The 15,122-nt window shown below is 38.5% G+C and overlaps 1 protein-coding gene and 1 long non-coding RNA gene across 2 annotated transcripts in view; both read right to left on the bottom strand.

Annotated features, from left to right (window-relative positions):
* On the bottom strand, positions 1-2,010 carry LOC138912414 (uncharacterized). The gene is made up of 2 exons (XR_011417957.1): positions 592-2,010; positions 1-548 (listed from the first exon to the last, which is right to left on the bottom strand). It is a non-coding gene; the product is annotated as an uncharacterized lncRNA (long non-coding RNA).
* Positions 2,011-6,812: 4,802 nt separating this feature from the next.
* The window catches only part of jeb (jelly belly), a 28,679-nt gene continuing 20,369 nt past the window's right edge, over positions 6,813-15,122 (bottom strand). The window contains exons 2-3 of the mRNA XM_017141951.3: positions 7,188-7,348; positions 6,813-7,099 (exon numbers count right to left, since the gene is read on the bottom strand). Coding sequence (XP_016997440.2) covers positions 7,040-7,099; positions 7,188-7,348 — 221 coding nt within the window. The 3' untranslated portion in view covers positions 6,813-7,039. The remainder of the gene's footprint in view (positions 7,100-7,187; positions 7,349-15,122) is intronic.

The following is a 15,122-nucleotide window of genomic DNA, read 5'->3' as shown; positions in this document are numbered from 1 at the left end:
TTTTTATACTGACTGAGGCTTCGTTTTTATTTAATTTTACATATACTTCTGTTGCTGTCATATGTATATATATAATCTCATAAATTAGTTTGTTTGTGTATATATATAGAGACTTTTGTTGGTAATACATTTTTTCCTTATGCCGCAAACGCATATAATTAAATTTCAATATTAATAATGGTATCGTTTTATCTTTTAGTTTCTATTTGTTTTAGGGATTTTGCCGCTTGAACTCGAATCCAGTTTTTGGTTCACCAGTTGGAAATATATATCTGCGATGTACCTATATGTATCTAGGCTCGTAGGCAAACTGAAGTAGGTTGAATTTATAACCATACACATGTACACATCTATATATCTGGTAGTTCTTGCCGGAGTCGCAGTTGTCTCGCTACGTGGGGCACCGCCCGCATCCTCCCGTTTCCATTTACATTATACATTTATAACCATAATAATTTACAAGTTAAATGGCTTAGAAATTATTAGTAGGACTTCCTGCGTGGGCTACCATAATCATACTCGTACGTACATAATACATAAAACACTTTCTAATTAAAGTTAAAAACATCTTTCTTTGTCGCCTCATCTTACTTCTTTGTTATGTTCTGTTCTGTTCGGTTCTCCTCTCTTCTGTATGTTCGTCCTATTTTCCTCTGGTTGCGTTCGGTTTGGTCTATTTACATAGTGACAATTTCTAAATTACTTAGACTTCTTTTAGCCATCCTCTTTGTTCTGTATTTACATTGCATATCGATTGAATAAAATGTTTCGCAGACTTTTCTTGACTTTTGGTTTAAGTTAACATAAGAACGTTAAAGGAAAATCCCTCTCCAGGCTGTTAGGTATATATTTTGTTTAACATTTAAGAACTAATTTAGTTAAAATACGTTTAATTTCAGTTTAAACTGGGCGTTTCATTGTGCATTTAAAAATAGTGCAAAAATACATTTGTCAAAAATTTGGTGCATACTTTGAGGCGGTGCTATATAATCACAACATTTACAATTTAAGTGCATTTGGTTGTATGTGTGGGGTGGGTATGGTGTATGGGGGTGTGTGTGGAAATGGGGCGTGGTCGGAGCGGGGGTGCAAATAGTTTAGACCTAATAAAAACTTTAGAGTCGTACTCCTCGGCCTGCTTGAGTGTTTTGTGGAGATTCCGCTCAAAAGTGTCATTTGAGGACGGATTGCTTTTAAGCCTTGATTGTGTGCATGTTTAAGGGAATGTATGTCCTTGTGGTGGAGTGGGCGTGGCTATCGGAAGTCCCAACTCCCCGCGGCCCTCGCATACATTTCAATTTGCATTAAGGTACTTGTGACTACTTATGTTTATAGCTCGAAAATATTCTTTTGATTCCATTAAAACTGGCCATTCCTGATGATGGGATTGGGACTGCTCCCTGTGCGTCCGAAGCTAAACGAGGGTGTACTAATGTCTGAAATTCGGGATTTTGGTGCCGTGGAAGACTGATCTGCTGGCCCAACCAACTCGAGGGTCATGCCTCGAGATTCCCCAATCCAACGTTCCATCGAAGTCGGATTGGCTTGGCTTCCTCATTGTTCGGAGTATACTTTTTGTGCTGATTCGTGCAATTACTACAACAATGATGCACATAAAATAGAATCACTAATTAATCAGGCTCTAATACGAATTCAGGTGTTTTTGTTCTCATTATAATTTTTAGGTAAGTGCAATTGTGGTGCATTTAAATACGTATAATTTATGCTTTTCCGTTTTGATTTGGTATAATTATTTATCACATAAAATGTGCAACAGTGCAAAGTCGTTAATGCTAATTGTTTGTCATAATTTGTCTCGCTAATTGTTTCAATTGAACGTAATTTATTAGAGTTGGCGAGAGAGTGTGTAGCTTGTGTAAGTTGTTATGTAATTTTAATGAATTGCATGAATATTTAGTGGGTTTAAATTAGGGTTGAAATAAAGATATATGCTTGGCTGACGCAATTGCAAACAGAATAGATGGCAACTTAGGTAAAGGAATACAAAAGTAATATGTTAAGGGATCAATTTGGATAAAATTTAAAAAAATCGCCTTTTTTACCAAGCTGATCCTGAGTTAAGCTTGAGTTATAAATTCTCTTAGTCCGCCCAAAAATTGAAAATTTCTTAAACTTTGCTAAAAACTTTAAAGCTCTTCACTCTCCTCTACAAGCAATTTATTTTCCGCAATATGCATACAAAACCTTGCAACACACTCAAAATGTTTTTATACGTTTCACTTGGATATCTTTTTAATAGACAGTTCTTTAAATTTTTATTTTTTGCTTTTCAGTGGTCAGCGATAAATGTTTACCTGTGAGTGGAATAAAAGCGGCATTGAATTGCATCAGTGGCTCTGGTTGTTTTTGCATTGAGTGCGGCTTTTTGTGGCATGGTCATAAAAAGCTTGCCCGAATCAATGGCTACAACACCTGATGCCCATTGAAGGCCACTTTAGGTCCAAGTCTGTTAGCCCTGGCTTATTAATGCTCGTTGTTTCAGCTTTGCATGCAGCCTCCAATGCTTGAATAAATTGTCTTTAGCTGCTGGCTTTTCGTACAAACTTTTCAACATTCTTTCAGGTGCAACCTTAGATCATACTAAACATGGATCTACATCGAATACATATAGTTTAGTGGTTGAATAGTAATTTTGGCGATGGCTAACACTTTTGTGCTCAGCAAAAGCAGATATATTATATAATTCCCTCTTGCGGGTCTACACTTAATTTAGATAACATTTATATTTTTTACGTGGATATTAATCATTTAAATATACTTCCTACGTTCTTCATTCGATGACCGCTTATCAGCTCTGTCCAAATCAATTTCAAAATCTCAATACCGAAAATATGCATGTCGCCGAGTCCCTAACCTTGTTTTCTTACAAACATTATACATTTACTTTCATTAAAGTTGACATTTGTGCTCTGACTTATTTCTGTGTATTTTACTTGGGGAATAATTAAAAAGTTAAACTACTCTCTAGACCTTGTTGAAAAGTTTGTTCGACCGCCGAGTGAAGAGCTCTATGTGGCCAAAGTACTAAAGCACCTAAGGACGACCGTTGTAACTTACCAAAAGGCATTCAACAAGGATCCAAGGATCCCAGGGATAATCTCAAACTTTGCGGTTTCAGGTGTTCTTCGCCAGGAAAATAAAAGCGTTTGGGAAAATGTTCTTAGTTTGCCACAACAAAGAGCTGAACTACGAACTCAAAAAGGTAAATATGTGCATTACGTTTTAGATCCATAAGAAAGTTATAATATGGTATTTGATTGCCTGCATATGTGTTTAACTTACTTGTTGGTACTGTTGTAAGTGTTGTCTGGTGTCGTTGTTGTTTTTGTGGAGGAAAAATAATATGTTTTGCAGTAGTGAAGTATTCTGAAATCTTGTGAGAGTAACAAAGTGGAAATCAGAAATGCATGTTTGGGTTTCGTTTTCAGTGTATATTAAGTTGTGTATTTGTTTTTCATTTTTTCTTTGTTTTTTTGTGTATTTTCTTGTTTTTTCTGCATTATTATATATTCGTATAATATATAATTAATTATTATAAGTAGTTAAGAAAACTGTTGTTAAATTAAAAGGGGAATTATGCTAAAACTATACCTCCTACACAATTGAAATTAGTGCGAGAAAGATTGAGACAGAGATACAGAGATACAAGATCGAAAAGAGGAAGGCGAAAATTATTTACAGCAAATACTAATTAATAAGAGTTGGGTAAGACAAAATCAATAAAATGTTTTCTTTCGATAACTTTTGCGAATGGCATTCGCTTTTCGTCAATGCCATTTGCTACTCATGGCTAATTATATTCTCCATCTTTCTCTTTGATGTTTCTTATGCTTTCTTTCTCGTCTGCAAATATACAAATACAAATAAATACAAGTTTAAGGGCCGACTATATATTCTTATATTTATGTTTATATTTGTATGTGTGTGTATGTACCTATGGTTGTTTGTGTATATGTGTATGTATTTTTTTAACATTCAACAATTGTTTTTTATTCAGCTTTATATTCTGTATTTGCTCTTTTGGACTTTTTCTCGCTAAGTTTCCTCCTTTTTCGTGGTATTCAAAAAATAATCTTTAAACTAAATACTCTACAATTAAAAAACATTTAAAAATAGGAAATAAAAACGTTTTCACTAATTTAGACGTAATATATTTATTTACAAATTGTTTTTATACACAATACTGTTTGCTGTGAGGGCGTACAGGACGCAAAGGCTTAATACGAAAAATAATGTTTCTAAATAGGCTGAAAAACAAGGAAATAATAGCAAAATATATGGGAAGATAATTGAAATGTTATTAAACGATCTTCGTTAGTACTTCGTTTAATTATAAACTAAACTGATTTGGGAAAATCCTTTTCGCTTTTGTTATTTACAGTCGAACTTATGTTTTTTCATTTTGGTTTGTCCTTATAGAAGTTGTCGTTTTGCTTTTAAAATTTCGTTCTTGGTTTTGTTAGGATTATAGAAAAATAGGCCAAAAATATATGTATTTGTATGTCTGTGTGTGTGTGTTTTTCTATACCTTTACCTCAATTGTCGTTCGTTCAAAAAATGTGATTAAAACTTTTGTTCGTCTTTGATTTGTTTTCGGCTTTTGTCCTCCGGTTGTAGTTGTTTAGTGCGCATTTGTTCTTGTTCTTGTTTGGATTCTCGATTTGTGCATAATTTCAAGGATTACAATTAATTGCATATACATACATTATTCGTATTCGTTATGGTAGTTATCATTTACTTAGAGTTATACACACGTTGTCTTGCGTTTAGTATTTTCGTATGGTATAGAAATTGTTATTATTACTTTACTTTCATTTATATTTAAAGGTGGGTTATTTTGCAGTTATTTATGTAAATGTTTTACTGAATCAATATCAATCAATTAAAAGAAAACACCAAGGCTGTCTCCTATTTATACTTTTCGGTTAATAACGAAGATCGTTGATATAGGAGGGCAGGAGGTTGGGGATCGATGTGAAATAAAAACTTATTCGTTAACGTATTCTCAATTAGATTTTTATAATTTGTTGCGATTTTTTATACGTACTGTGTATAAGATATGAAATTTTATTGCTCGCAATTTCATATGTTATTCCGTTTTACATAATTAAACATATTTAGGTTTTTGCAGAAATCGATTAAACAACATGCATAATTTGGGCCGATAAAAATTAACACCAAAAATCGATTGATTAAAGTGCATAAAGCGAACGGTTAAATGGAAAACGAAAATTAAATAGGAAATTCAGAAGGAAACGCGGGAAATGCAATATGCGAAAATCGCTATCGAGGATACTCATTATTATTGTTAAATTGCCATTTATTCTTTTGCGTTTATCATTTCACTGTTATTTGTTTGCATACACAACCGTTAAAAATTTTAATTCGTAAATTTCGGCTTAAAAATTTGCTTGATTGTATTTCTTAATTGATTGATTGTGTTGGGAACTCGCCCCCTTTACAGGCATAATAATAGCGAATAATTTTCACTGATCAGAACATTATGGGCTTAAGGTTGAATTTTCAGCGTTTCCAATTGAGAGAAGAGCGCGAATGATAACATATAAAATGAGTGGGAATAAAAACAATTGTGGCTAGGATAAAAGGTCGAGACTGGAGTAGTGTTAGTTAGCATTTGTACAAGCTTTTTGTTTTGCTTATAAGCTTATCATTTTATGTATATTTATAAGTCCATTGTTATTTAAATATACTTTAATTATGTAAATAAATTTACTTAACTACAGATAGCTGCCGTTTCCGTGAGAATTGTTGTCACTCATGAACGAAATAAAAGTCTTTGGTGGAGTCGGGAGAGATCTTTACAGGCAAATAAGGGTGATAATTGAAAGTATTATTTACACACATGGAAACAATAAGAACGAAACAAATTATCTGTAATGGCGAACGTAGATCTAACAATGAGAGAACTTTGAACCAAAAGTTTTAAAGGTGTGAAGCCTCAACTATCGAACAGAACTGGGTTTCAATGAAGTCAAGTCTTTTTCTTTATGTAAATGTTTTGCTTCATCTTCTAGGTTGTAAATGTTTGTTTTTGTTGCTAATCTTGCCGTTATTGCATTGTATATAAGTATATTATATTGCACTCATTAGCTTGTTCAGTTATCAGCAATAAAACCTAATGCAATATTTTCCTTCAATTGTATATTTGTTTGTTATTGGTATATGTATACTATTAATATATATTTAATGTCTGTTTTTTTCTGTGTATATGTATATATAATTTCATTCTTCTTCTGCTCGCTTGCCTCGTCGTGTTTTTATCGCTTTTTTTCTGCTTGCTTCGTTTTGATTTCATTTCTTTTGGTTTATTTAACATTTAAACTTTAATACACTTATAATTAAATAATGTACACGAAATATATATTTCATATAGTAAGATATATTTATAATATATTTATTTAATATATACTAAAAATAGTTAGGCCCAATTTTGTTATTCCTCATTATTTTCTCTGTTCCTGCGAAACAATTAGAACTGAAAAGAACGGCTTCGATTTTGTCTTACTTTTGATGCTTTTGTTTTTCTTGAATTATAATTTAGTTTTAGTATGTATAACTGCTTTTTGTTCTTGGGCTTTCATTTAGTTAATTTTTAATAATAATAGTGTAATAATAATCATACCTTTAAGCATAATCGCTGCCTCATTTTGTTTTAATAATAGCTTTCTGTTCTCTTACTTGGCAATCCACTCAGCTCATTGCAAGCTGCGTTTTGTTTTTCTTTTTGCATGGGTCTGGGGTTTTCTCGGGGGTTCTCTGGGGAATCTTATCTCATGTCAAAGGACAGGCGGGTGGTTGGCTTGTCTGCGTGTGTTGTTCTTGAGTAATGTTTAAACTTAATAGGTCTTTGCTTGACTTGGGGCAAGTTAAAACTAATTTTTTGTCATTCCTGTGTTTAAACTTTAACGTGAGTTCTAGGTGTATCTTGAGTGGGGGTGTGTGTTTGGGGTGTGGCTGTCTTAGAGAGTGTGTGTGTTGTTTGTGGGGTGGTTGGAGCTTAACGCCCTCGCGCCCAGCGCAGTAACGCATCCGCTAACACGTCCAAGTGAGCCTTCGTCTGCAAGGAGCAACAAAAAGGGAGAGAACAAGGAAGGCCGTTAAAATGGTGACATTAAGTATGCGCCGTGGGAGCCCGTCGAACTTACCGTCTTGTAGAACATGCAGGATCTCCGGTCCTCGTCCTCGCCGTCAGGACAGTCGATGAAGCCATCGCACAGCACATGATCGTCTATGCAGCGATATCTTCCCTGCCGGTCGGGTATCGGGCAGGCGAACCGCTCCATGCCATCCATGGCGGTGGGACACTCTGCAAGGAGAGGGCAAACAGAAAAACGGGTTAGCCGGTGACAGTCAGTCAAAATGGCTTTCTTTTAGCCCAGGTAAGAAGCCCCGAACTTTTCCCATAAATCGTTCAGTGAAAAACTTTTGCACACGCTAATGTCTGCCATGATTTGCGTCTAAATGTTGCAACTTGCGAGCCGGCGCATAGAAGTATGCTATGGATATCCAACCCTCCCAACTGCCAACTGCCAACTAGCAACTACCAACTACCAACTAGCAACTCGCAATTGCATTTGTTTGTGTGGCCGCTTAGCAGGTTTTTGCTGTTATAAATAGTTTCACGTTCGCTACTTTACTACTTTCTGCGGCTGATTCCACGCGGGGGAAAGCCGGGGAGGGCGGAAAATGGCTGAGGGAAATCCAGGCTTGGCTGGCTTCGCCTGCACCGACGCCGCCGCCACCGCCGACGGACAACAAAAAAACAAACTGAAATACAAACTTTACTTTTTGTGGCATTTCACTTTGTGCTCGCCTTTTCTCCATTCCCGTTTGCCATTTCTTTTTTCTCTGCGCCCTGCCTTTGCCTTCCACCAACAAATACATAAAAATAAATCACTTGTAGGACATGTTGGCGCCTCCGGTTTAGTTTCGCTGCCACATGTGTGCTGGTGTGTGCTGCTTGCATGTTTGTGTATTGGGATATCTGCTGCTCAAGTTGGCCAACACCCACTTTTGCGACCCTTCCCTTTCCCCGACCTTCCCCAATTGCCATTTCTTGAAAAAAACTTTCCTCTGCTATTTTTGGCTGCATCCAAAATTGTTCTCTTCTGTTCTGGTTTTGTCCTCTGGTTTTTGCCACGCGACCAGCTTTGCCACTTAATAATTCCGTATTTTATTTGTGTTATCTTCCAGGAAATGAAAATCACTTGGCAAGCCCTGACGTATTTAATTAGAAGGTGTTTTAAGCTAGGCCTTAGCCACACAATATTTTCATCAAACGTTGAGGGCTTTTAAATTTTATTCTTCTGTTGAATTTATATTTTTGCTGCCTTTCAATATTATTACATTTTAATTAAGTCGTTTCGTTGTTTTTTTGATGCCAATTTATTTCAAAGCTTCTACACCCAACAAAAAAAAACTTAATATGAAACGATGATCAATTTGATTCGATGTGGTATCAATTTTGACCTGTATGCGGCATCTCAATTTGATATGCTCGAATTTTGAATGTTTCTTTCTCTCTCCCACTTATGTAACTTTAAGCGCTTTCTGGCTCCATTTCGAATTTGTTCTTCTCGCTCCCAATCACGTAATTTAAGTAGTCATATTGATTCAGCAAATGTTTTTCGAAGTCAGAAAATCTACGAAAGAGAGAATTCGGTAAAATGATATTATTTAATATCAATATTACTCGTATTGCGTGGAAAATACGATATGAGTAAAAATACCAGAAATTTACCATGCGTGTACCGATTTGATCCCGGTTTTTTTTGTTTTTTTGTGTATCAATTGTGTGTTGTGTGCAGTTTCCTTTTATTCATTAGTCCTCCTCTACAAATACAAATTGGAAATTCCGAAAAGTGTATTCACTTTAGCCAGCAATCAAGGGGGTGTTTAATTACCAACTATGGCTCTGTAGCTGACTGCAAAATAATTTTATTTCTTTTGCTCACGCTCTGTTGAGTCGTGCCAAGTGCAATTAATTCGTCAAGTTGATCTGTCTACCCGAAACTTGCACAAGTGCTGCTCACTGCCTGCTGCCTGCCGCCTGCTGCCGTTCAGCAACTGTCAGTTGCATTTCAGGTGTTTGTCGGGAGTGTGTTATTGCAATGGCAGTGGCAAAATCACCTGACAATGCATAAATGTATGCATCAGCAGTGCCAGAAACCCGACACTCGACTGTTTGTGCCTCCCGGTGGGATTCCGGGAAAATCCCACTCCACTCCGCCGGAATGTTGTTCGGCTGTCAGCGGGGAATCAATTGATGTCTCCCTCCGTCTGCCTCCCCAAAAGTTCGCTTCGTTAGGCACCTGGTTTGGTCTACCTGGCCTGCCTCTCCATGATTCGGAATCCAACAGCGTGGCGTGCCAAGAAGCCATTTGCATTTTGAAGAGCGCCCACATCTACTGCGGCACGTTGGTTACGCTTATGATGATGGAGATGATGGCGATGATTCATTTAATGGTGAATGGCAACAGTGAATGGTGAACGGTGAACGGCGATGACAATGTCGCACCGCCGAAGGCGCTTCTCACGATTGCCATTTATCAACTTCGTTGGCCGCCGCATAATTGCATCAATGGACACTTGGGCACGTTTTGACATTCGAGTGGTGTGCGGTACAGCAAGGCATTCCATGGCATCGCATCGCCAAAGTGCGCAGCTTTATGCAGATTTCTGCATACATTACGCATACGCAACGTGGCCGCGGAATCCCCTTAGTTTTATTGCCTGATGGTTGTGCTGCTGTTTCTGCAACCCACATTTTGTACTTTGAACTTAATTCCACACACAAATAACTTGCAAATTGTTGCAACGTTGTAAAGTTAAGGGAAATTTCGGTCGCATTGCTAGCTGGCTCTTTTCCTTCTTTTTTTTGGCCAAATCAGCCAAGTTCCACCCTTTGCAGCACCCACACCAAAGACCAGAAAACCCTGCGAGCCCACTTCACCCACTCAGTCGGTTAGCTAGCTACTGAGGCTATTGAACTTTAAATTGATTTTTGCGCTTGTTTGCTAGTTTTGCTCGTCTCCTCTCTTCGGGCGGGTGGCTCGAATTGCAGCTAACCGGTGGGTGGGAGTGGAAGTGGGTCTGGTTCTTCTGGTGGTGCTTCTGCTTCTGCTACTGCTACTGCCACTGCTTCCATTTCTATTTCTGCCTCTGGTGGTGCTTATCGTTGTTGCAATAAATCGAAATAAGTTCTGCAGGGTGAATGGCATACTTTCTGATGGACGGGCCAAATTAAGCTGGTCTGGTTTGTACTCCAACTGATTTGTATATTATTGAACGAAAATCAATCAAACATCCGTAACTGTGTCACGTTAAATATTCGTGCAGAAATGACTTTGAAGTAATCGTTAAATGCAACTTTCTATCTAGAAAAGGACTACATTGTTTTGCTGTTGAATCCTTAATTTAAGATTGTTTTGTGTTGTCTAAAATGGTGAAAAAAAATATTTGCATTTCCTTTCACCAAAAAAAAAAAACTTGATAAGAAACGATGATCAATTTGATATGCTCCAAATGTAAACAACATGTAATAAAATTTTATCAGTATTGCATGGTAAAAACCATATGCGTATGTACCACATATTTACCATGCGTATATCGATTTGACCCCGACTTATACCTATACACCCTAGTTATAAGCTAAGATAACTAGATAACCATTAAGCTCTTTACCTATTTTATTTTCTTATTATTTGATTGAGGATTACATATTCCATAACCCAGAACATTCCACTTCTGTCAAGTACCATAAAAAGCATTAGAAGGTATACCCGCACAGCTTTCTCCGCTTTATCCGACTGCAAAACAACATAGCAGAAAGATATAATCACATGTCAACAATATCCACTTGCAATATGCGATGGAAATGGAAATTGCAAAACTTCTTATGACGTTCGAGTGCATCTTGGTATGCAAATCACCAGCGTGCGAGGCAACTGTACCCAAAGTTTCAGCTGAGCAGCCATCCCAAGCTTAAGAGAATCAACGCATGTTGACACTAAGACACCCGGCAACAGCAGCAGCAACAACAATGATGGCTAACAGCTAACAAGCCACAAGGAGAACAACAACACGTCGGGTGTCAAAAAATCAAAAGCATAAAAAGGATTTGGCTGTTGCCAAGCCAAGGAGCTAAAGCTATGGCAATGGCTATATACTCACAGATGTGGTTGCTAGAGGGGCTGGGAGGGGGAGGGGCTTTTTGTTGGCCAAAAAGTGCCAACTGATGCTATTTTCGTCGCACGACAGACGTATACGTGGCGTATACGTAATGCAGAAGCAGTGAGCTTCGCGAAGAGTTCGTGGCGAAAAATAAGTCGCAAAAATTTGTAACAAAGTTCGCGTAGTGAGAAAACCTTTTGCTCCCACACACACACACGCGCATATAGATGTCTTTATATATGTATTGGAAAAGGAGATGGCGATGGCGATGGAGATGCAAAAGACAAGGGAGTAGAGGAGAGAGCTGCAATCGCCTGTTGTCTCGTCAGTGTGGCGCCTAAAAGGCTGCCAACAATAATAACAAAACCCACGAAAAGAGAGCAAGCTGCACACAGATGCAGTCTGTGTTTGTGTCCTCTTTGTGCTAAGTGTGTGTGTGTGTGTGTGAGGGCGTCAGTGTGCAGGAAGCGACAGCCAAAGGAAACAGCGCGCAACGATTTTGCAGCAATAAATTGATAGTTTTATGTGGTGCACATAAACAGGAGCAGGCGGCCAAGGAGCTGCAGGAATCGAAGGGTGGTGGATGTGAATGGCAAGTCCTGGGACATTAAACTCGCGTCCTTACACCCACACAAAAGGAGATATCCTGATCGTCCTCCTCCTCCTCCCACTCCTTGTGCATATCTCGGCCGTAAATAGCAAAGGACAATGCATAAAACAAAGGGCTGAGCAAATTTATAAATGACAACTGCAAAATTGATGGGCCTTTCCTTTTTGCGACCCCTCCATTGATTCTATGCCATCCTGGCAATTTGTCGTGCTGAAAATTTCACTTTTTGGGCCCAAGCTATTTTTGTGTGTGTGTGTGTGGAATTGTCCTTCATCAAAAATGAATACACCGTTTGTCAAGTTTCAACACGGAAAGCCGGACAGCAGCAACAAATTGAGGTGTTTCCTGAATAAAATAAGAAGCTCCTGTCATAATTTGTTCGTATTTTTCCCTTTTCCATGGCCGTAATAAGGTTTTGATTAAATTTGCTGCTCAAATGTATTTGCCAGGCGAAAATCTTTCGTATTTCTATCTATTATTTTAGGACTTCTGTTGCCGGGATCGTTTTTTCCCTTAGCTTTTTTGCCCATTTTTGGGTAGCAGGTTTCGTGAGGCTGCCAGCATCTAGTGCTCCGTTTTGCCTCGCTTCAATTAACTTAACATATTTTTTTTGGTTTTTTTCCACCAGCTCACCCACCATGCATACGCACAACAAATGGCCGCAGGTTAGCTTTCCTTCATTTTGTTTTCCTTTTTTGCCGCTTTGTTTTGCTTTGCAGGGCGTAAAAAATACGGTATAGAGAGCGGTAACGTAAACAGCCGCCAGGTGGCGCGTTGGTGGTGTGTGTGCGTGTGTGACTCCCTCAAGGTACATTTTGTTTTCGGATCGCATTTATTGTAATTTAATAAGCCCGTGTTTCAGCGTTCTACTTTTTCATCCACATCCACTTCCACATACACCGAAATGTGATGTGACTACGCTGCCTGCAAGCTAATTGACGGTTCCGCCTTCTGCATGTAGGCGAAAAGCATTTTCCCGTCACTTCATATTCATAGCTGATAAATCATACACCCAGCCACAAAGGCCCGCCCACTGCGAGGCTCATCTAACGACATGGGAAACCTTTTAGGACGCATTCGTCCCTAAAACGCTTCCCACTGAAGTGGTTTGCAATGCTCTCGATGGCAACGGAGGATCCGTTGGTTTCGGATGCTCCTGCTCCACCGCAGGCCCCAGTATCGTGTATCAAAAGGTTAGGCCAAGCATCTAATTATCAGCCACTTGCCGCCTTAATTTTAGTGATAAATTTCCAAGGATATGCCGCAAAATTTCACTCCTCATAACTAGTTAATGGAGCATTGGAGGCCATATAAACACTTGGGCACACCATTTCCCAGGACTGGCCATCGTTCCCAGTTTATATGCAAATGTTATGTGCCTTACCGCCCCAACCTCTTTCTGCTTTTAAGTGCCGCAACATTTTGCATATTGTACCAGAACATTTAAAATTTCCCATAACTTACGCTCACTCTACAGTTGCCATTGAAGGCCTCGGGCACAGTTTCTCTCACAATTTCGCATAGTTTATGGCCCATTCATGTAGTAACTTTTTCTATTTTCAGGCCAGTCAGCACTTCTGGGATGCGTTATGCGGCACACATATTGCTGATGACGGCAACAGATTCAACCCAAATTAAGCTTAATCATTGTGAACTATGGCAGCCTTTTGGCGAAAGGGAAACTCAATATCAAGTATACGCAGAATGGCCTGATACTTTTAGGCCAAAAAACTGATATGTTTGTAGCTACCAAAAAATACAGACCAATTTACAACCAAATACATTCATCAATTTTTATGGTTTTTAAAGAATTACATTTTTTCTGATTGACTAAATTTTTATAAATAGAAAAGCTTTAAATTTTATAAGCATGTTAAACTAAAAGATTACCTGGTTCAAAACCTACGTAGTTAAATAGTGAACTTGTAAGTCAGTTAAAACTTGTTCTGTTTTGAATTTTTATTACAAAACCTATAACTCCAATATAATTATAAACAGTTATGTTATGCCATAATAAACATTGTAGGTATTTCTACAAAAATACTTACAAATATATCCCTTTGATAAAAAATCTCTGCCAAAGCGATTATATTGGTTTTCCATATTCCATATTTTCATATTTGTCAAATTAAGAAAGACTGACGATTGTTGGTGGATAAAAGGAAAATGTTATTTGAAACCGAATCAAAACTTACAACTGGCAGATGGAATTAAGATTGGCCTAATCTGCTTGAAAGCGTGCCAAATGCCCTTTCAACGGTTGTGCCATTAAATGTTGGTGTATATATTTTAATTAGCTTCCATCACACACATATCGAGTGAAGAGCAGGGGAGAGGGGCAAGGACAAGGATAAGGACAAGAGAGGGGGCGTGGGTTAAAGGGCACGGCTGAGGCTCGTCTGCAGAGAACATAAGAAAGGAATAACAATGGCAAAGGCAAAAGCGAATTGCCAAATATAGCAACAAATAAACGAAGCAACAAACCATCAACAGTTTAATATGCGACGTCTGTTCTCCGTGAAAAAGAAATATAGAGAGAGAGAGTGGGAGAGAGGGAGAAAGGGAGAGAGAGCGGGAAAAGCGGCGGAGGCGAGGAAAACTTCTGGGAATTGCTGCTTACACATTTGTAATCTTGTCTTGTCTTCGTTGGCTGTCTCTCTGTTGCCACTGTGTTGCCACTTTTTAGGGAGTGCCGCCGGGAGGCGCATTTCTATTTTTAGCCCCATGTACTCGAGCGTGTGTATTGGTGCGTATCTGTGTGAGCCAGTGGGTGTGAGCCCTGTAAGTGTGTGTGTGTGCGCACATTCGTTTCGTCCTTTTCGCTGGTTTCTTTGGCTCACTTCCTTTCGCATTTCGTCAAGAGTAATAAAAACTCATATTTTTGTTGGCGCCTCTTGTTCTCTTCCTCTCGCTTTCGCCCCCTCTATCGCTTCCTTTTTTGGCCAAATTAAATGAATTTGTTAACGCGTGCTGGTTACTTTTTTATGCCGCCCTTGGCTTTCCCTTTCACGCATCCAATTGGCTTCATGTCGTCAAAAACGGATCGATTGGCCAAGGAACTCCTCCCGAAAAAGGGACATGCAAAAATCGAAAATGAGAAAAACTTCCTAATTGGCAATTAAAAAGTGTTACAGGCAGACGCTGGGCCAAGAAAAATGGAGGCCATTAGAAGTTTTGTCGGTCTGAAATTTGGCCAATACAGATGGATCCTGCATAAAGAGAATTTTTGAGTCATTAGGGCGAGTGAGTCGCTCCCACTCGTCCTCCGGCGTAATTAGTGCAAAGTGCTTTTATTCGC

This window comes from Drosophila takahashii, chromosome 2R (assembly GCF_030179915.1).
Source record: "Drosophila takahashii strain IR98-3 E-12201 chromosome 2R, DtakHiC1v2, whole genome shotgun sequence".
In the NCBI taxonomy this organism is placed as follows: domain Eukaryota; kingdom Metazoa; phylum Arthropoda; class Insecta; order Diptera; family Drosophilidae; genus Drosophila; species Drosophila takahashii.
This window is presented reverse-complemented; position numbering and strand designations above follow the sequence as displayed.